We start from the raw sequence: 13,846 nt of genomic DNA, 5'->3' as shown, positions 1-13,846 counted from the left end.
GCAGTATACAGGTCCTCAATGGAAGGCAGGTTGGTAGCAATTATTTTTTCTGCAGTTCTAATTATCCTCTGAAGTCTGTGTCTTTCTTGTTGGGTTGGGTTCTTGTTGTGAAATGACAGACTTAATAATTCATAACTGTAATAATGTTTACAGAGAATGAGGCTGAAAAACACTGGCAGAACAAACTTTTTATTGATTTCCTCCCCCCCAGTCAGTTCTGGCACAAATTGTGAACTCAGGATCCTTTACATCGATAGTCTTGGCTTCTGCAAAACACAGTGGATCTTGGATTCCTAGTCTATTTTGGCTGGAGCCCAGCTCCTGGAAACTTCGTGGACATATCCATCCATCCATACAATTTTCTCTAGAAGTGACTTGACATTTGGCTTTTTCGGGGCAATGAGGTTAGCAACGCCCTGGGTGGTTTCATTCGGGTGGAAAATGTGCCAGGTTGTTGAGGAGAAGGAGGGAGAACAGGATTGCACACTAGCACCCCACAGTGACCCCTCAAAGGTCTCCACATGCACATTGGGCAGACTGAAAGGATGCTGTTGTGATTCCAGCCCCCGAACCTGGCCCCATGCCCGAAAGTGACTCCGAGAGTGAGGGGGAAGGGCCAGTAAGGCTTACCTCGGGAGCACCGATTCCTTTGGCTCGACTCCAGGAGCCAGAACCAGACCAGTCAGAGGACATAATGAGGCCGTCACCCCCTGATTCCTCCCTTCCCCAGGCTACGCCTTCAGACCCAGCTGATGATAATAATAATCAAGCTTGGATTGACCTGCGCTTCAGAAGATTAGAGAGGCGGCGTCATCAAAGGGAAGGGTGGGGCAGGAGCCCCACCCCACAGGATATATAAGGAGCTTTGGGACTGCTCTCACTCCACGGGAAGCAAAGTTTAGCTGATCCATTTCAAAAAGAGCTGAAAGTCTTGCTACGTGAGTCATTTGTTTGAACTTTGGCAGGCAGCTGCGATTTCTCTGCCAGGACTGATAAGAGCCGTGAATCCACTGGCTGAAGGCCAGCTCATTAATCCAAAGTGGGGAAGGAGACAGAACAGATGCTGCATAACAGTCATAGATTGCACCATTATATATTACCGTGTTTCCCCGAAAATAAGACCCTGTCTTATATTTTTTTGAACCCCGAAATAAGCGCTTGGCCTTATTTTTGGGGAGGTCTTATTATTTTGGGGCACGTGGAGCAAGACGGGGCTCCTCTTGCCGTCTTACTGATTTCCAGCCCTGTCTCCCTAATCTAACCAGAGGAACTGGCGGGGACAGGCTGTGCGTGTATTTTAGCGCATGCGCTCAAAAGCCCACTTGGGCTTATTATCAGGGGATGTCTTATTTTCAGGGAAACGGGGTAGGTAGTCCTTTTTGTTTTCAACTAATGCCTGCAGGATGCATGGGATCACAACTCCCATTAACCTTGTCCAGGATGCCTATGGGTGTGTACGTGTGTGGGAGAGGGGATTATATAGTTCAGTATGCCTTGAGGTTACCTGGTTGGGGAACACTTTCTCTCTTCCAGGCTGGCTGCATTCACACCACTCTGCCACTCAACTGGGTTAAAACTGCAAATGGAATGCCCTCAACTTTAGTACTGTACATGCTCAGCTTGGTGAGGTCTAACCTTGGTCCCTGTAGAGTTGGTTGCATTGTATGAACCCCAAACATGGCTTTTTTTTTTAAATTTGCATTTATATCCCGCCCTTCTCCGAAGACTCAGGGCGGCTTACACTATGTCAAGCAATAGTCTTCATCCATTTGTATATTATATACAAAGTCAACTTATTGCCCCCAACATTCTGGGTCCTCATTTTACCTACCTTAATCCAGGTGAAAGGATATTTCCCTCCATTTGAAAATGCTCAGTGATCTGTTCCTACTTTAGGAATTTTAGGGTTTTAAGATTGTCTGTTTTGGCTCTTTTTCGCTCCCTTCCCATTCCAGACATCATGGCTTGCACGAGGGTGGTTAGGCTACAGTGACCATAATTTCCTGGGGGGGGGAATAAGGGGCGAGTCTGAAAAAGGGGCAAAGCTGAAAGCACTCCATAAGGATACAATATTTTAATTGTTTATGTTTAAACTTTGCTTTATAAAGGAAACAAAGAGCAAAGCCAAGGAAAACTTTATTGTTTCAGTTTTGTTGTACACCGCCCAAAGTCACTTCCTTGTGAGATGGGTGGCTCTGTAAAATAGATAGATAGATAGATAGATAGATAGATAGATAGATAGATAGATAGATAGATAGATAGATAGAGACAGACAGACAGACAGACAGACAGACAGACAGACAGACAATTGATTGAAAGATGAGAGAATGAGAGATAAGAGACAAATAAATAAGAGGGATAGATAGACATCTATCTATCATAAGATGCTAGAAAGATAGAGATAAATAGATGATAGATAGATAGATAGATAGATAGATAGATAGATACATACATACATACATACATACATAAGATAAGAGATGAGAGATAAGAGAGAGAGAGAGGATAGCTAAAGCTTGACAAAAACTCTTCTAATAAAAATATTTAAAACCACACAGTAACTCATGTAAATGTATTTTAAAAAGACGGTCGCATCTCCATCTTTTTCACATGCACAAGGAAGACTTGCAGGAAGTGGTGTCATGGGTACTGTAAAAATGACCAAAATAAAGGACAAAAGTTTTTGAAAGTTTTCATCAATGCAAAGGGCAGTCTGTTAGCTGAAATTAAGGGCTGCCCTTTAGCGGAAAGGATGGATGGCCACTGTAGTTATTAGTCCACTGCGTCTGGTTTTTCGAGTCCAGCCAGCCCGCCCAGGAGATTTTTCCCACGGTTTCTCTGCTGTCCGGTCCTGTTCTCTCCTCTCCTCTCCCCCCACGCCCGACTCTCTCTGGTCTGCCTTCCTTCCGTAGAAGCTCAAAGCTGTTCCCTCCCTCCCTCCCTTGGCAGAACCAACATTCACAGCCTTGTTCTCTGGGCTTCTCGGTGTCTCCGGCTGGACATTCCTGATGCATTACTTAATTGTTGTCTGAAAAGGCCTTGCTGCTGTGAGGGGAGCAGTGTGCTTGCATGTGTGTGTGTGTGTGTGGTGTGGTGTGTTTGTGCAGGCATGTCTGTCGGAATCAAGGATAGTGAGGAATTACATACGTGGGCATCAGCAAAACTAGTAATTCTCATTCTCTCTCTCTCTCTCTCTCTCCCCTCAAACTATGGGTTTTGGATGTGCCTTGGAAGGAAAGGAATGGGGAGGGCTTCTGGGGGAGTTGGGGTCACTAACAGCTCAAAAAGCCCTTGTGGAAGGGAGAACGAGATGAATCAGTCCTAAGAAATGACTAGAGCAGAAAAAACAAACTATGAAAATCATACCTGTCTTAGGTCAGATGATGTTTGACAGACCAGCTGGAAGTTTGAATGGCTTCACCTCTAAAGATGGCACCTGCATCGAAGCTGTGGGTTGTGCGCGTGGTCTTTGGCAGCTTCCTTTAGTCATGCCATGCTTCTGAAAGCAAATGGAGGTTTTATAGGCAGCTTGCACAATGTTTGATTGGCGGTCTTGGGTACCCACAATAAGGAGGCTTTGATGACCATGTTTTCTTCATAGTGTTGAGGAGATGGTTTGTCCCTCCCTCTTTGGGGGCTGGTTGTTGTTGTTTTTTAACTTTCTGGTCCATTGTTTTCCAACTTTGGCAACTTTAAGATGAGTGGACTTCAACTCCCAGAATTCTCCAGTCAGCTGTGCTCCCTTTGCTCACTCTATGTAGTGGAGGGTGCCTTGAAAGGAACAAAAAATGGGGGGGGGCTTCTGGGGGAGTTGGGGTCATTCAGAGTTCAGGAAGCCCTTGTGCAGGAGGGAACGATTTTTTTTTTGGTCACAACAGTATATATAAGCATAAGCATGAAATAACTATATAATATATAAGCATATATATGAGTATAAGTATGTAATAACTATATTAATTGGATATAACGAAAGGAAACAATAGGACAGGAACGGTAGGCACGCTTGTGCTCTTATGCACGCCCCTTATAGACCTCTTAGGAATGGGGTGAGGTCAACAGTAGACAGTTTTTGGTTAAAGCTTTGGGGATTTTGAGTAGATACCACAGAGTCTGGTAGTGTGTTCCAAGCATTAGTAACTCTGTTACTGAAGTCATATTTTCTGCAATCAAGATTGAAGCGGTTAACATTAAGTTTGTATCTATTATATTGTTGTAATTGAAGCTGAAGTAATCCTCAGCAGGAAGGACATTGTAATAGATGATTCTGTGAGTTAAACATAGGTCCTGTCGGAGGCGGCAGAGTTCTAAGTTTTCTAAACCCAAGATTTCAAGTCTGGTGGCATAAGGTATTTTGTTGTATTCAGAGGAGTGGAGAACTCTTCTTGTAAAATATTTCTGGACAGTTCAGTTGTATTGATGTCTGAAATGTGGTATGGGTTCCAGACAGGCAAGCTGTATTCAAGAATTGGTCTAGCAAATGTTTTATATGCTCTGGTTAGTAGTGTAGTGTTTCTGGAGAAGAAGCTACGTAAGATTAGGTTTACAACTCTTAATGCCTTTTTTGCGATGTAGTTGCAGTGGGACTTAGGTCATTGGATATGAAGACTCCAAGGTCTTTGACAGGGTGGGGTTCATCTGTAAGGTAATGTCTGTCGAGTTTGTATTTAGTGTTTGGATTCTTTTTTCTAATATGTAAGACAGAGCATTTGCTGGTTGAGATTTGGAGTTGCCAGGTTTTAGACCATTCTGACACAAAGTCAAGGTCTTTTTGAAGAGTAGCTGTATTGTTGGTACTGTTAAATAGTTTGACATCATCAGCGAAGAGAACACAATTACTTTTAATGTGGTCACAGAGATCATTAATGTATAATATGAAGAGTGTTGGTCCAAGAACACTGCCTTGGGGAACGCCACTGTTGACAGGAACAGGATTTGATAGGGCACTGCCTATTTTGACCACTTGTTATCTGTTTGACAGGAAAGCTGTTATCCAATATTGGAGGGGTCCAGAGATGCCGTAGGATTTTAGTTTAGTTTTAGGAGAAGTTTGTCGTGAAATGAATCAGTCCTAAGAAATGACTAGAGAGGAAAAACAGAAATCGGCAAAAGAGAAACTAGGGGAAAAAAAACATAAACAGAAAAGTAGCTGGCTGGAGAATGCTGGGAGTTGTAATCTCTTAAATTTGCCAAGTTGAAAAACACTGTGCTAGTCTAATCCACAGCATGAGGCTTTCCTCATGGTCCCTCATCCATGGACAACCCTTTGCTTGTCGTTCCCTTTTAAAATAACCGTGTAACTTTAGATCGTATCAGCAGCAGCTGAATGAGATTTGAGCCAGCCAATGTCTGTCTTTCAGCTTCCGGTCGGACCATGTCAGAAGTGATGCTGTCACCTCGAAATGAACAGAAGGCTCCCCTGGTGGGGAAGGCAGAGACTCAGCTGGGCCGCCGGAGCCCCCCAGCCTTCCATCCAGCAGCCCCCTCTCTGCCAGCTGCAGCCGTGACACTGCCAGCCCCAAATGAACTCCCCGGTGCCAAGACCCCCACCACACCTGTCTTTGAAGCAAGTTCTGCCCTCCAGACTCGCCAGCCCAGCCCCCTGCCTGCTGTCCCACTTCCAGAAGCAGAGATCTTGCCCCCTAAGAGTGATCGCCCCCCACCCATTGGAGCCCCGAGTCCACCTCAAATGGAGGAGACGCGTGGCAGTGCCCGCCTGCCCCCCAAGAGCGAGCAGCCTCACCCTGCCCAAGGTTCACCCACTCCCAGGGCAAAACAAGGTAGGTTTTGTTGTAGGTGGAACCAACCTACTGAGGGGAATCTCGGGGGTGCCTAGGACACTGTTGCCCACAAATCATAAGGGCGATTTTTCCATTTTGTGCCAAAAAGTCTATAGATCCAGTCATCCATAAGTATAGATACTGTTTTCTCTAGAAGCAAAGAAATTAATTTAGCCATCATCTTCACAACCCATCCGACGTCCCCTTCATTCATCTGATGCCTTTGGATTCTCTTTCTTCAGATTCTCAGAAGGCCCAAGCAAGACACAGGATGGCCCGGGAGCGTCGTGAAGAACGAGCCAAACATCTGGGTAAGAAGGAGGCCATTTAACATCTGCACCACAGACTTCATGGAAGGGGTCATCGCGCTGAGCCATGTCAGGCCTTGAAATCCAGATTTACAGTCTGGTTATTTCAGTTTGACTGGGCATGACTAGGTTCCTATCTTGCCCAGCCTTCCACACAAAGGGTGGAGATGATGAGAGCTGCCATCCAATGCATTTAGACGACTTTTGGAGTCATCTCATTGAGCCATGTCAAGCCATCAAATCCAGATTGATGGTCTAGTTATTTCACTTTCTTTTTCAACCTGGTGCTCTCTGCGTGATCTGACTAGGTTCCTATCTTGCTTAGCCCTCCACACAGAGGATGGGGATGATGGGAATTGTTACCCAATGACAATTAAGGAGACTCCAGATTCAGGAAATTCTGTCTTTGTTCTCTTCAAGTCTAAGCCTAACGGGGAAAAAAATCAAGACTAACATGCTTTTCTTTCTGTTGTACTCTTGGCCAAGACACGTTAGTGTTTGTGATTGATTGTGAATAAAATGTCCTTTCATTCTTTTCTCCCGAAAGGAGAATGAAAGTGGGAAAATATCTCCAAATGACTGAATTTACACAGAACATATTAAGTCATGGAAAGGACTTTGGGATCTTTTTTTCCTGTGAATCCCAAAGTTTGAATTTATCGTTTACTTGATAAATGTTTTCTTCCTTTCCCCTTTCTAAAAAAAAAAAGATGAATTCTAGTGTTGTTGAAAGTTAAACATAACAACAACCCATCACTGCAAATCAAGTGTAACATTGTGTGCAGCAGCTGGCAAAAAAAGCCAACCCAGTTCTAGGCTGCATAAACAGAGGGATAGAATCAAGATCATATAAAGTGTTAATATCACTTTATAATGCCTTGGTAAGGCCACACTTGGAATACTGCATTCAGTTTTGGTCGCCATGATGTAAAAAAGATGTGGAGACTCCCGAAAGAGTGCAGAGACGAGCAACAAAGATGATTAGGGGACTGGAGGCTAAAACATATGAAGAACGGTTGCAGGAACTGGGTATGTCTAGTTTAATGAAAAGAAGGACTAGAGGAGACATGATAGCAGTCTTCCAATATCTCAGGGGTTGCCACAAAGAAGAGGGAGTCAAGCTATTCCCCAAAGCACCTGAGGGCAGGACAAGAAGCAATGGGTGGAAACTAATCAAGAAGAGAAGCAACTTAGAACTAAGGAGAAATTTCCTGATAGTTAGAACAAATAATCAGTGGAATAACTTTCCTTGTTGTGAGTGCTCCAACACTGGAAGCTTCTAAGAAGATGTTAGATAACCATTTGTCTGAAGTCATGTAGGATTTCCTTCCTAGGCAGGGGGTTGGACTAGAAGACCTCCAAGGTCCTTTCCAACTCTGTTATTCTATTCTATTCTATTTTCCTATCAGAATTGTAGAAAAATTTAGTTAATTCTCATCCCCCTCAGTCCATCATTCAAGATATTTGAATAGATTCCAAAAAAATGGGGATCCCCCCGAAAACTCATAACATAAAACCCGTTAATATATAAAATCAAGTAAAATACAGTGCTAATTCCATTAGCTTTCTTCTGCATCTTCTACAGAAGGGTTCCTGGCTTAGAAACCATAATGGAAATCCCTCAGGAGCTTCAGAAACAGATGGCCCAGATAAACCAGGTGATAAATCCTTAGGTTGAATCTACTATGGAGTAAATCAGATTCAGTTTTAATGCTGTAACAGTTCAAAAATTGGCTTCCTCAGAATTGGCTATTATGAGATGGTTAGTTTAGTTTTAGTTCATGCTTATATTTATACACTCCCCAGTGTATGTTTTTCATGGGTTAAATCAGTGTATCTCAACTATGGCAACTTTAAGATGCCTGGGCTTGTGAGAGTTGGTGTACAGACAGTTTAAAGTTACCAAGATTGAGAAATATTGGGTTATCTGTGATCCAATATTTTCTATATATTTTTGAAGCAATAGAAACAGGTCTTGAAATGGGTCCCTGCATAAATAACATGTCTCAAAACCACGCAAGATTGCAATAGGGCTAGATAATACCTTTCAAGTTAAACAGTTACTAAAGAATGCCTAGCAATAAACCTCAAAAGATGGAAAAGTAAACCCATCTTGGAGAACAGATAATTGCCCTTTACAAAGCAACAACCTTGCAAGATATCCTTGCTGACAAAATTTGTTCAAAAACCTTGTAAATTCCATTAAAACCAGTATGATAATCCAATTTCCTCAACATCCAGGTAAATTCGTGTCCAATAGCCATTCCAAATTCACCTATAATAAATAGGAATATTGATTGCTGAACCAGCTATAAAACATAATCAGGATATAATAAAACCCTATGCTCTTTCCCCCTTGGAAACTTTCAGCATCCACAGAAATCAGGGAAAACCTTGTATATTTTCAGTTAAAGCAAGAGCATCCATTTTTGTTCAGAGTTGTTTGTTTGTATAAGCCTAGCCCAAGTAGGATCCATTATTCTTGGACGAGGCCCTTGGAATCGTTGGCTACAATTCAGGTGCCATATTCATTCTTGGTTCGCTCAACCAAGTCTTTCTGGCTAAATTATAATTAGTTGGGTTCTCGCAACATACTGCATCAAAGCTGGTTTTCCATTCAGTATGAATTTATCCTTTGAGAAAATTATGAGTGGGAAGAAACTACAAGCCTTTCCTTCTTTCTTTCTTTCCTTCCTTCCTTCCTTCCTTCCTTCCTTCCTTCCTTCCTTCCTTCCTTCCTTCCTTCCTTCCTTCCTTCCACCAGCTAGCCAGCCAGCCAGCCAAACAGCATTTCCAATGTCTTATAGATATAGTGGACTACAATTCCCATCATTAGCTGTCTTTCACTTTTCCTTCCTTCTCTCCCTCCCTCCCTCCTTCCTTCCTTTCTCCCTCCTCCCCAATGTCTTTTAGATATATTGGACTACGATTCCCATCGTTAGCTGTCTTTCACTTTTCCTTCCTCCCTCCCTCCCTCCCTCTTTCCTCCCTCCCTCCCTCCTCCCCAATGTCTTTTAGATATATTGGACTACGATTCCCATCGTTAGCTGTCTTTCACTTTTCCTTCCTTCCTCCCTCCCTCCTCCCCAATGTCTTCTAGATATATTGGACTAAGATTCCCATCATTAGCTATCTTTCACCCTTCCTTCCTTCCTTCCTTCTCTCCCTCCCTCCTTCCTTCCTCCCTCCCTCCCTCCTCCCCAATGTCTTATAGATATATTGGACTACGATTCCCATCGGTAGCCCAATACTGGAGAATCCTCCACTGTCCAGCGAGCCTGTGTCTCCCTCCCCCTGCCCCAGTGCATTCCGAAAGGGAGTGGGACAAAGAATTGGAGAGAAAGGGAGCTCATGAAATTGATGAATTCTTCACAGCAGGGGTCTCCAATTTTGGCAACTTTAAGCCTGGAGGACTTCAACTCCCAGAATTCCCCCAGCCAGCTTTGCTTCCTCCAGACTTAAAGTTGCCAAGGTTGGAGACCCCTGCTTCATGGGATGGCTTACCCTTCTGTCATCCTGAAAGGGAGATTTCAGAGGGGCTGGGTACAAAGCCTTCCGTAAGGCTAGAGCCCATGGCCCTCTCTGTGGTTCTGGGAAGAGCCCTTGCCTAAGCAGGCTCCTTTTCTCCAACTGTTGCCTTGTACTCTGGCAGGTTGGTCTTTTCTGCTCCAGGGCCTCCCTCCAGCCCCCCACCCCCCCCCACCCCGCTCTTCCCTCCCAGCAGTAGCGGTTCCCCCTGTGCCCCTTTCCACTTGTCTGGCCTGAATGCGCTTTTCAGTGCCGCTTCCCATTTCTTTTGTGTTTAGCCTTTGCGGCACCTCACCTCCCTCCTCCTCCTCTCTCGCTTTCTCCCCTCTGGCTCAGCAGCTGTCGCCAGCTGTGTGGGTCACTCCTGAAGCTGGGGATGGAGTTGCTGCAACACCTGCTCCACTACCCTCCCTCTCTCCTCTCTTATTCCTTTCTTCCTTTTTCTTCCTTCCTTCTTTCCCTCCGTCTTTCTTTCTGCTTTTCTTCCTTCTTTTCCTCCTTCCTTCCCTCTTCCTTTTTTCTTTCCTCCTTTCCTTGTCTTTCTCCTTCCTTTCCTCTCTCTTTCTTTCTCTTTTCTTCTTTCTTTTCCTTTTTCTTCCTTCCTTCTTTCCCTCCCTCTTTCTTTTTTCTTTCTTCCCTCTTTTTCCTCTTTTCCTCCTTTCTTCCCTCTTCCTTTTTTCTTTTCTCCCTCCCTTGTCTTTTTCCTTCCTTCCTTTCCTCTCTCTTTCTTTCTCTTTTCTTCCATCATTTCCTTCTTCCTTCCTTCCTGCCTTCCTTCCTTCCCTCTTTCATTTTTCTTCCTTCATTCTTCTTTCTCCTTCCTTCCTTCCTTCCTTTCCTCCTTCTTTCTTTCTCTTTTCTTTCTCCTTCTCCTCCCCTCCCTCTTTCTTTCTCTTTTTTCTTTTCTTCTTCTTTCTCCTTCTATACCTCTCTCCCTCTTTCTCTTTTTTCCTTCTTTTCTTCCTTCCTTCCTTCCCTCCCTCTCTCACTCCCTCTAGACTCTTTCAGAATCCACAAAATCAGCACATGCATCAATTTTAATTTTTAATCAAATAAATATGGATCAATAGAATCCTTATAAACAAAAGCATTTCGGGGGGGTTGTCTATAATGTTGAAAATGGAAAGAATCCTGAAAAGAAGAAAAAAAATAGTTTAAGAAACAGTGCCGTAAATTAAAATTGTGGGATCCTTGGTGCTCTTTGAGCCTCATTGTTTTCTTGCAGATGTTTCATTACCCAACTAGGTAACACCCTCAGTGCTAAAGCTGGTTGAGATGCCTTTTACAGCTCTTGCAAGGTGGGCTTCATCCAGCTGGGCCTCCACATTTCACAATAAGCTAATATGCTCCCGGAGTGAGTCTTTGGGCTTCCTGGGCAGGAGGCATTCCGTCTATGGCAGGGGTCTCCAAAGTTGGCCACTTTAAGACTTGTGGACTTCAACTCCCAGAATTCCCTAGCCAGGCATGCTGCCAGCAAGCCATACAGAATTCTGGGAATTGAAGTCCACAAGTCTTAAAGTGGCCAACTTTGGAGACCCCTGGTCTATGGCCCCTCTAAACCTCGCTGTGTCTCCTTCTCTTGTTGAGTAGCTGCCAAGCGGGCAGTGTGGTTGGAGAAGGAAGAGAAGGCCCGCATGTTGAGGGAAAAACAGCTGGAAGAGAGGCGGAGGCGGCTCGAAGAGCAGCGAGTGCGAGCAGAGAAGCGGCGAGCTGCCCTGGAGGAACGCCAACGCCAAAAGATGGAGAAGAACAAGGTCAGTTTGAGATGTTCTGGGGGAGTCAAGGAGGAATCAAGCTGTGGGTCACCAACGTTTGCTGCTCCAAGGCTACGTTGCCCTGAAAGCAGGGTTAGGCTGCTGGGGGTTTGCTGGGGTTTGGGAGAACCTCTAGCTAAAATTCTGTTCAGTTTGGAGAATCCCCAAATCCCACTCCTGACTGGCCCCACCCACCTTGCCCTGTCCTCCCAGGAGTCCCCACGCAGCCCGTTTTAAATCCAGGTGAGTACAGGGCGCACGCAGAAGCTCGGGGAGGGCAAAAAACGGGCCTTCTGGAAGTTCGGGAAGAACTTCCAGAGGGCCTCCGGAACCTGGAATGGCTTTTTTTGCCCTCCCGGAGGCTCAAGGAAAGCCTCTGGTGCCTCTGGAGGACAAAAACAACCCGCCACATGCCGTGGTGCAGGAGACTGACTAGGCCACGCCCACCATGGCCACGCCCACCCAGCAACCAGACAGAGAACCCCTTGATAAAATTTTTGAAGCCCACCCCTGCCTGCAAAGTAACAGAAGCAAAGGCATCTCCTTTCCTTCATGATGCCTCTCCCATTTTTATTAGAAATATTTAAAGGGAGAAAATACAGGTGGGCCTTGATTTACAATCATAATCCAACATTTCTGTGGCTTTATAAAAGAAAAAAAGCTTCTGACGATCAGGCAGCTCAGCTGGTATTGCCAGAACCTTTTAAAAGCATTTTTTCTACAACCTCTGTGGCCAAAGAGGTTGTAGGAAAAATGCTTTTAAAAGGCTTTGACGATCCCAGCTGAGCCGTTCGATCATCAGAAGCTTTTTTTTTGCTTTTAAAAGCATTTTTTTTTGGCCAAAGAAAAAATGCTTTTAAAAGTAAAAAAAAACACAACCTCTGATGATCATGCGGCTCAGCTGGGGCGGGAAGGGGGCAGAGATTTTTGCTACCGGTTCTCCGAACCACCTGCCGCCATCGCTACCGGATCAGGCGATCCAGTCCGAACCGGGAGCATTTCACCCCTGCACGTGATAAAAATTCAAACACTTGGCAACATATTTATGACATTTGCCGCATCTTGAGGTCATGTGATTGCCCTTCCCAGACAGTTTCCAATTAGCAAAGTCAATGGGGAAGCTGCAATCATTTAAGTACAGCAAAAAAAAAAAAAGGTAAATTCACTTAACAAGCACCTTGTTTGGGGACCAAAGTTCTATGGTAGCCCCAATGTTGCCTGTAAGTCAAGGACCACCTGTAAGGATTTCCAGTTTTGTAAAAAAAAAAGTCATTTTATCGTTTTTTTTCTCTAACCTAGGGGTCTCCAACCTTGGTCCCTTTAAGACTTGTGGACTTCAACTCCCAGAGTCCCTCAGCCAGCTTTGCTGGCTGAGGAACTCTGGGAGTTAAAGTCCACAAGTCTTAAAGGGACCAAGGTTGGAGACCCCTGCTCTAACCAAACTGCTCAGCTTCATTGTTTATGCAAGTGCGCCCCTAAGTTGCATGAGTGGCAAACAAAAATACAGAATTAAACTTCCCCCTTTCCAAAACCCTTTGTGATCAGGAGCTCTACGAAGCCGCCATCCAGCGCTCCGTGAAGAAAACCTGGGCTGAAATCCGGCAGCAGCGATGGTCGTGGGCTGGGGCGCTGCACCAGGGCTCCCCTGTGCACAAGGAGGGTGAGTGGAGGCCCTGCTTAGCTTGGGGACACGGCGCTCACATTCCTTGGGGGGGACAGCAAGCACAACGGGCCTGGTGGGGAGGAGAGATTTGATGCCTTTTGCACGGCTGGGCACTTTTGCACGCGCATGTCCTTGGGACAAGGAGGGGCTTCTGCACCTTAGTTTATAGTTTGAAATTATAAGGCAATTCCTCCCTCCCTCCCTTTCCCACTCTTCCTATCTTCCTTCTTTCTCTCTTTCTCTCTTTCTTTCTTTCTCTCTTTCTTTCTTTCTTTCTTTCTCTCTCTCTCTCTTTCCCTCTTCCTTCCTTCCTTCCTCCCTCCCTCCTTCTTTCATTCTTTCTCTTTCCCTCTTCCTTCCTCCCTCCCTCCCTCTTAGTTTCTTTCTTTCTTTCTTTCTTTCTTTTTCTTTCTTTCTTTCCTTCTTTCTTTCTTTCTTTCTTTCCCTCTTCCTTCCTTCCTTCCTTCCTTCCTCCCTCCTTCTTTCATTCTTTCTCTTTCCCTCTTCCTCCCTCCCTCCCTTCCTTTTTTTCTTTCTCTTCCTCCCTCACTCTTAGTTTCTTTCTTTCCTTCTTTCCTTCTTTCTTTCTTTTCTCTGCATACAGGACAGCACTGCATTTCTTTGCAGCTTCGCTGGGGCCCGTTGTCCATTTTCAGTGGACTTTTCACCGCTTGGTACCTTTAAGTTCCCCCACTGCTTCTTCTCTTCTATGCCATGTGCTGCTCAGAGCCTCACCCATCTGTCTCGTCATTGGTTGGCAGTTTCCACCATGCGGCCACCTTGGAACCAAGGCAGAAAGGAGCTGAGCCATAGATA

At 44.9% G+C, this 13,846-nt stretch overlaps 1 protein-coding gene across 6 annotated transcripts in view; it reads left to right on the top strand.

Moving 5' to 3' along the window:
• MAP7D1 (MAP7 domain containing 1) overlaps positions 1 to 13,846 on the top strand; it is an 85,019-nt gene that overhangs the window by 29,940 nt on the left and 41,233 nt on the right. For 5 of the 6 annotated variants that reach the window (XM_058195419.1, XM_058195415.1, XM_058195417.1 and 2 more), the window contains 4 exons: positions 5,358 to 5,777; positions 6,020 to 6,088; positions 11,204 to 11,367; positions 12,913 to 13,027. In XM_058195419.1, coding sequence (XP_058051402.1) covers positions 5,372 to 5,777; positions 6,020 to 6,088; positions 11,204 to 11,367; positions 12,913 to 13,027 — 754 coding nt within the window. In that variant the 5' untranslated portion in view covers positions 5,358 to 5,371. The remainder of the gene's footprint in view (positions 1 to 5,357; positions 5,778 to 6,019; positions 6,089 to 11,203; positions 11,368 to 12,912; positions 13,028 to 13,846) is intronic. The other variant, XM_058195418.1, reaches the window with a different exon arrangement.

Source organism: Ahaetulla prasina, chromosome 10 (assembly GCF_028640845.1).
Source record: "Ahaetulla prasina isolate Xishuangbanna chromosome 10, ASM2864084v1, whole genome shotgun sequence".
Classification (NCBI taxonomy): domain Eukaryota; kingdom Metazoa; phylum Chordata; class Lepidosauria; order Squamata; family Colubridae; genus Ahaetulla; species Ahaetulla prasina.
Note: the sequence above shows the minus strand (reverse complement) of the source record. Positions and strands in the feature narration are given on the sequence as shown.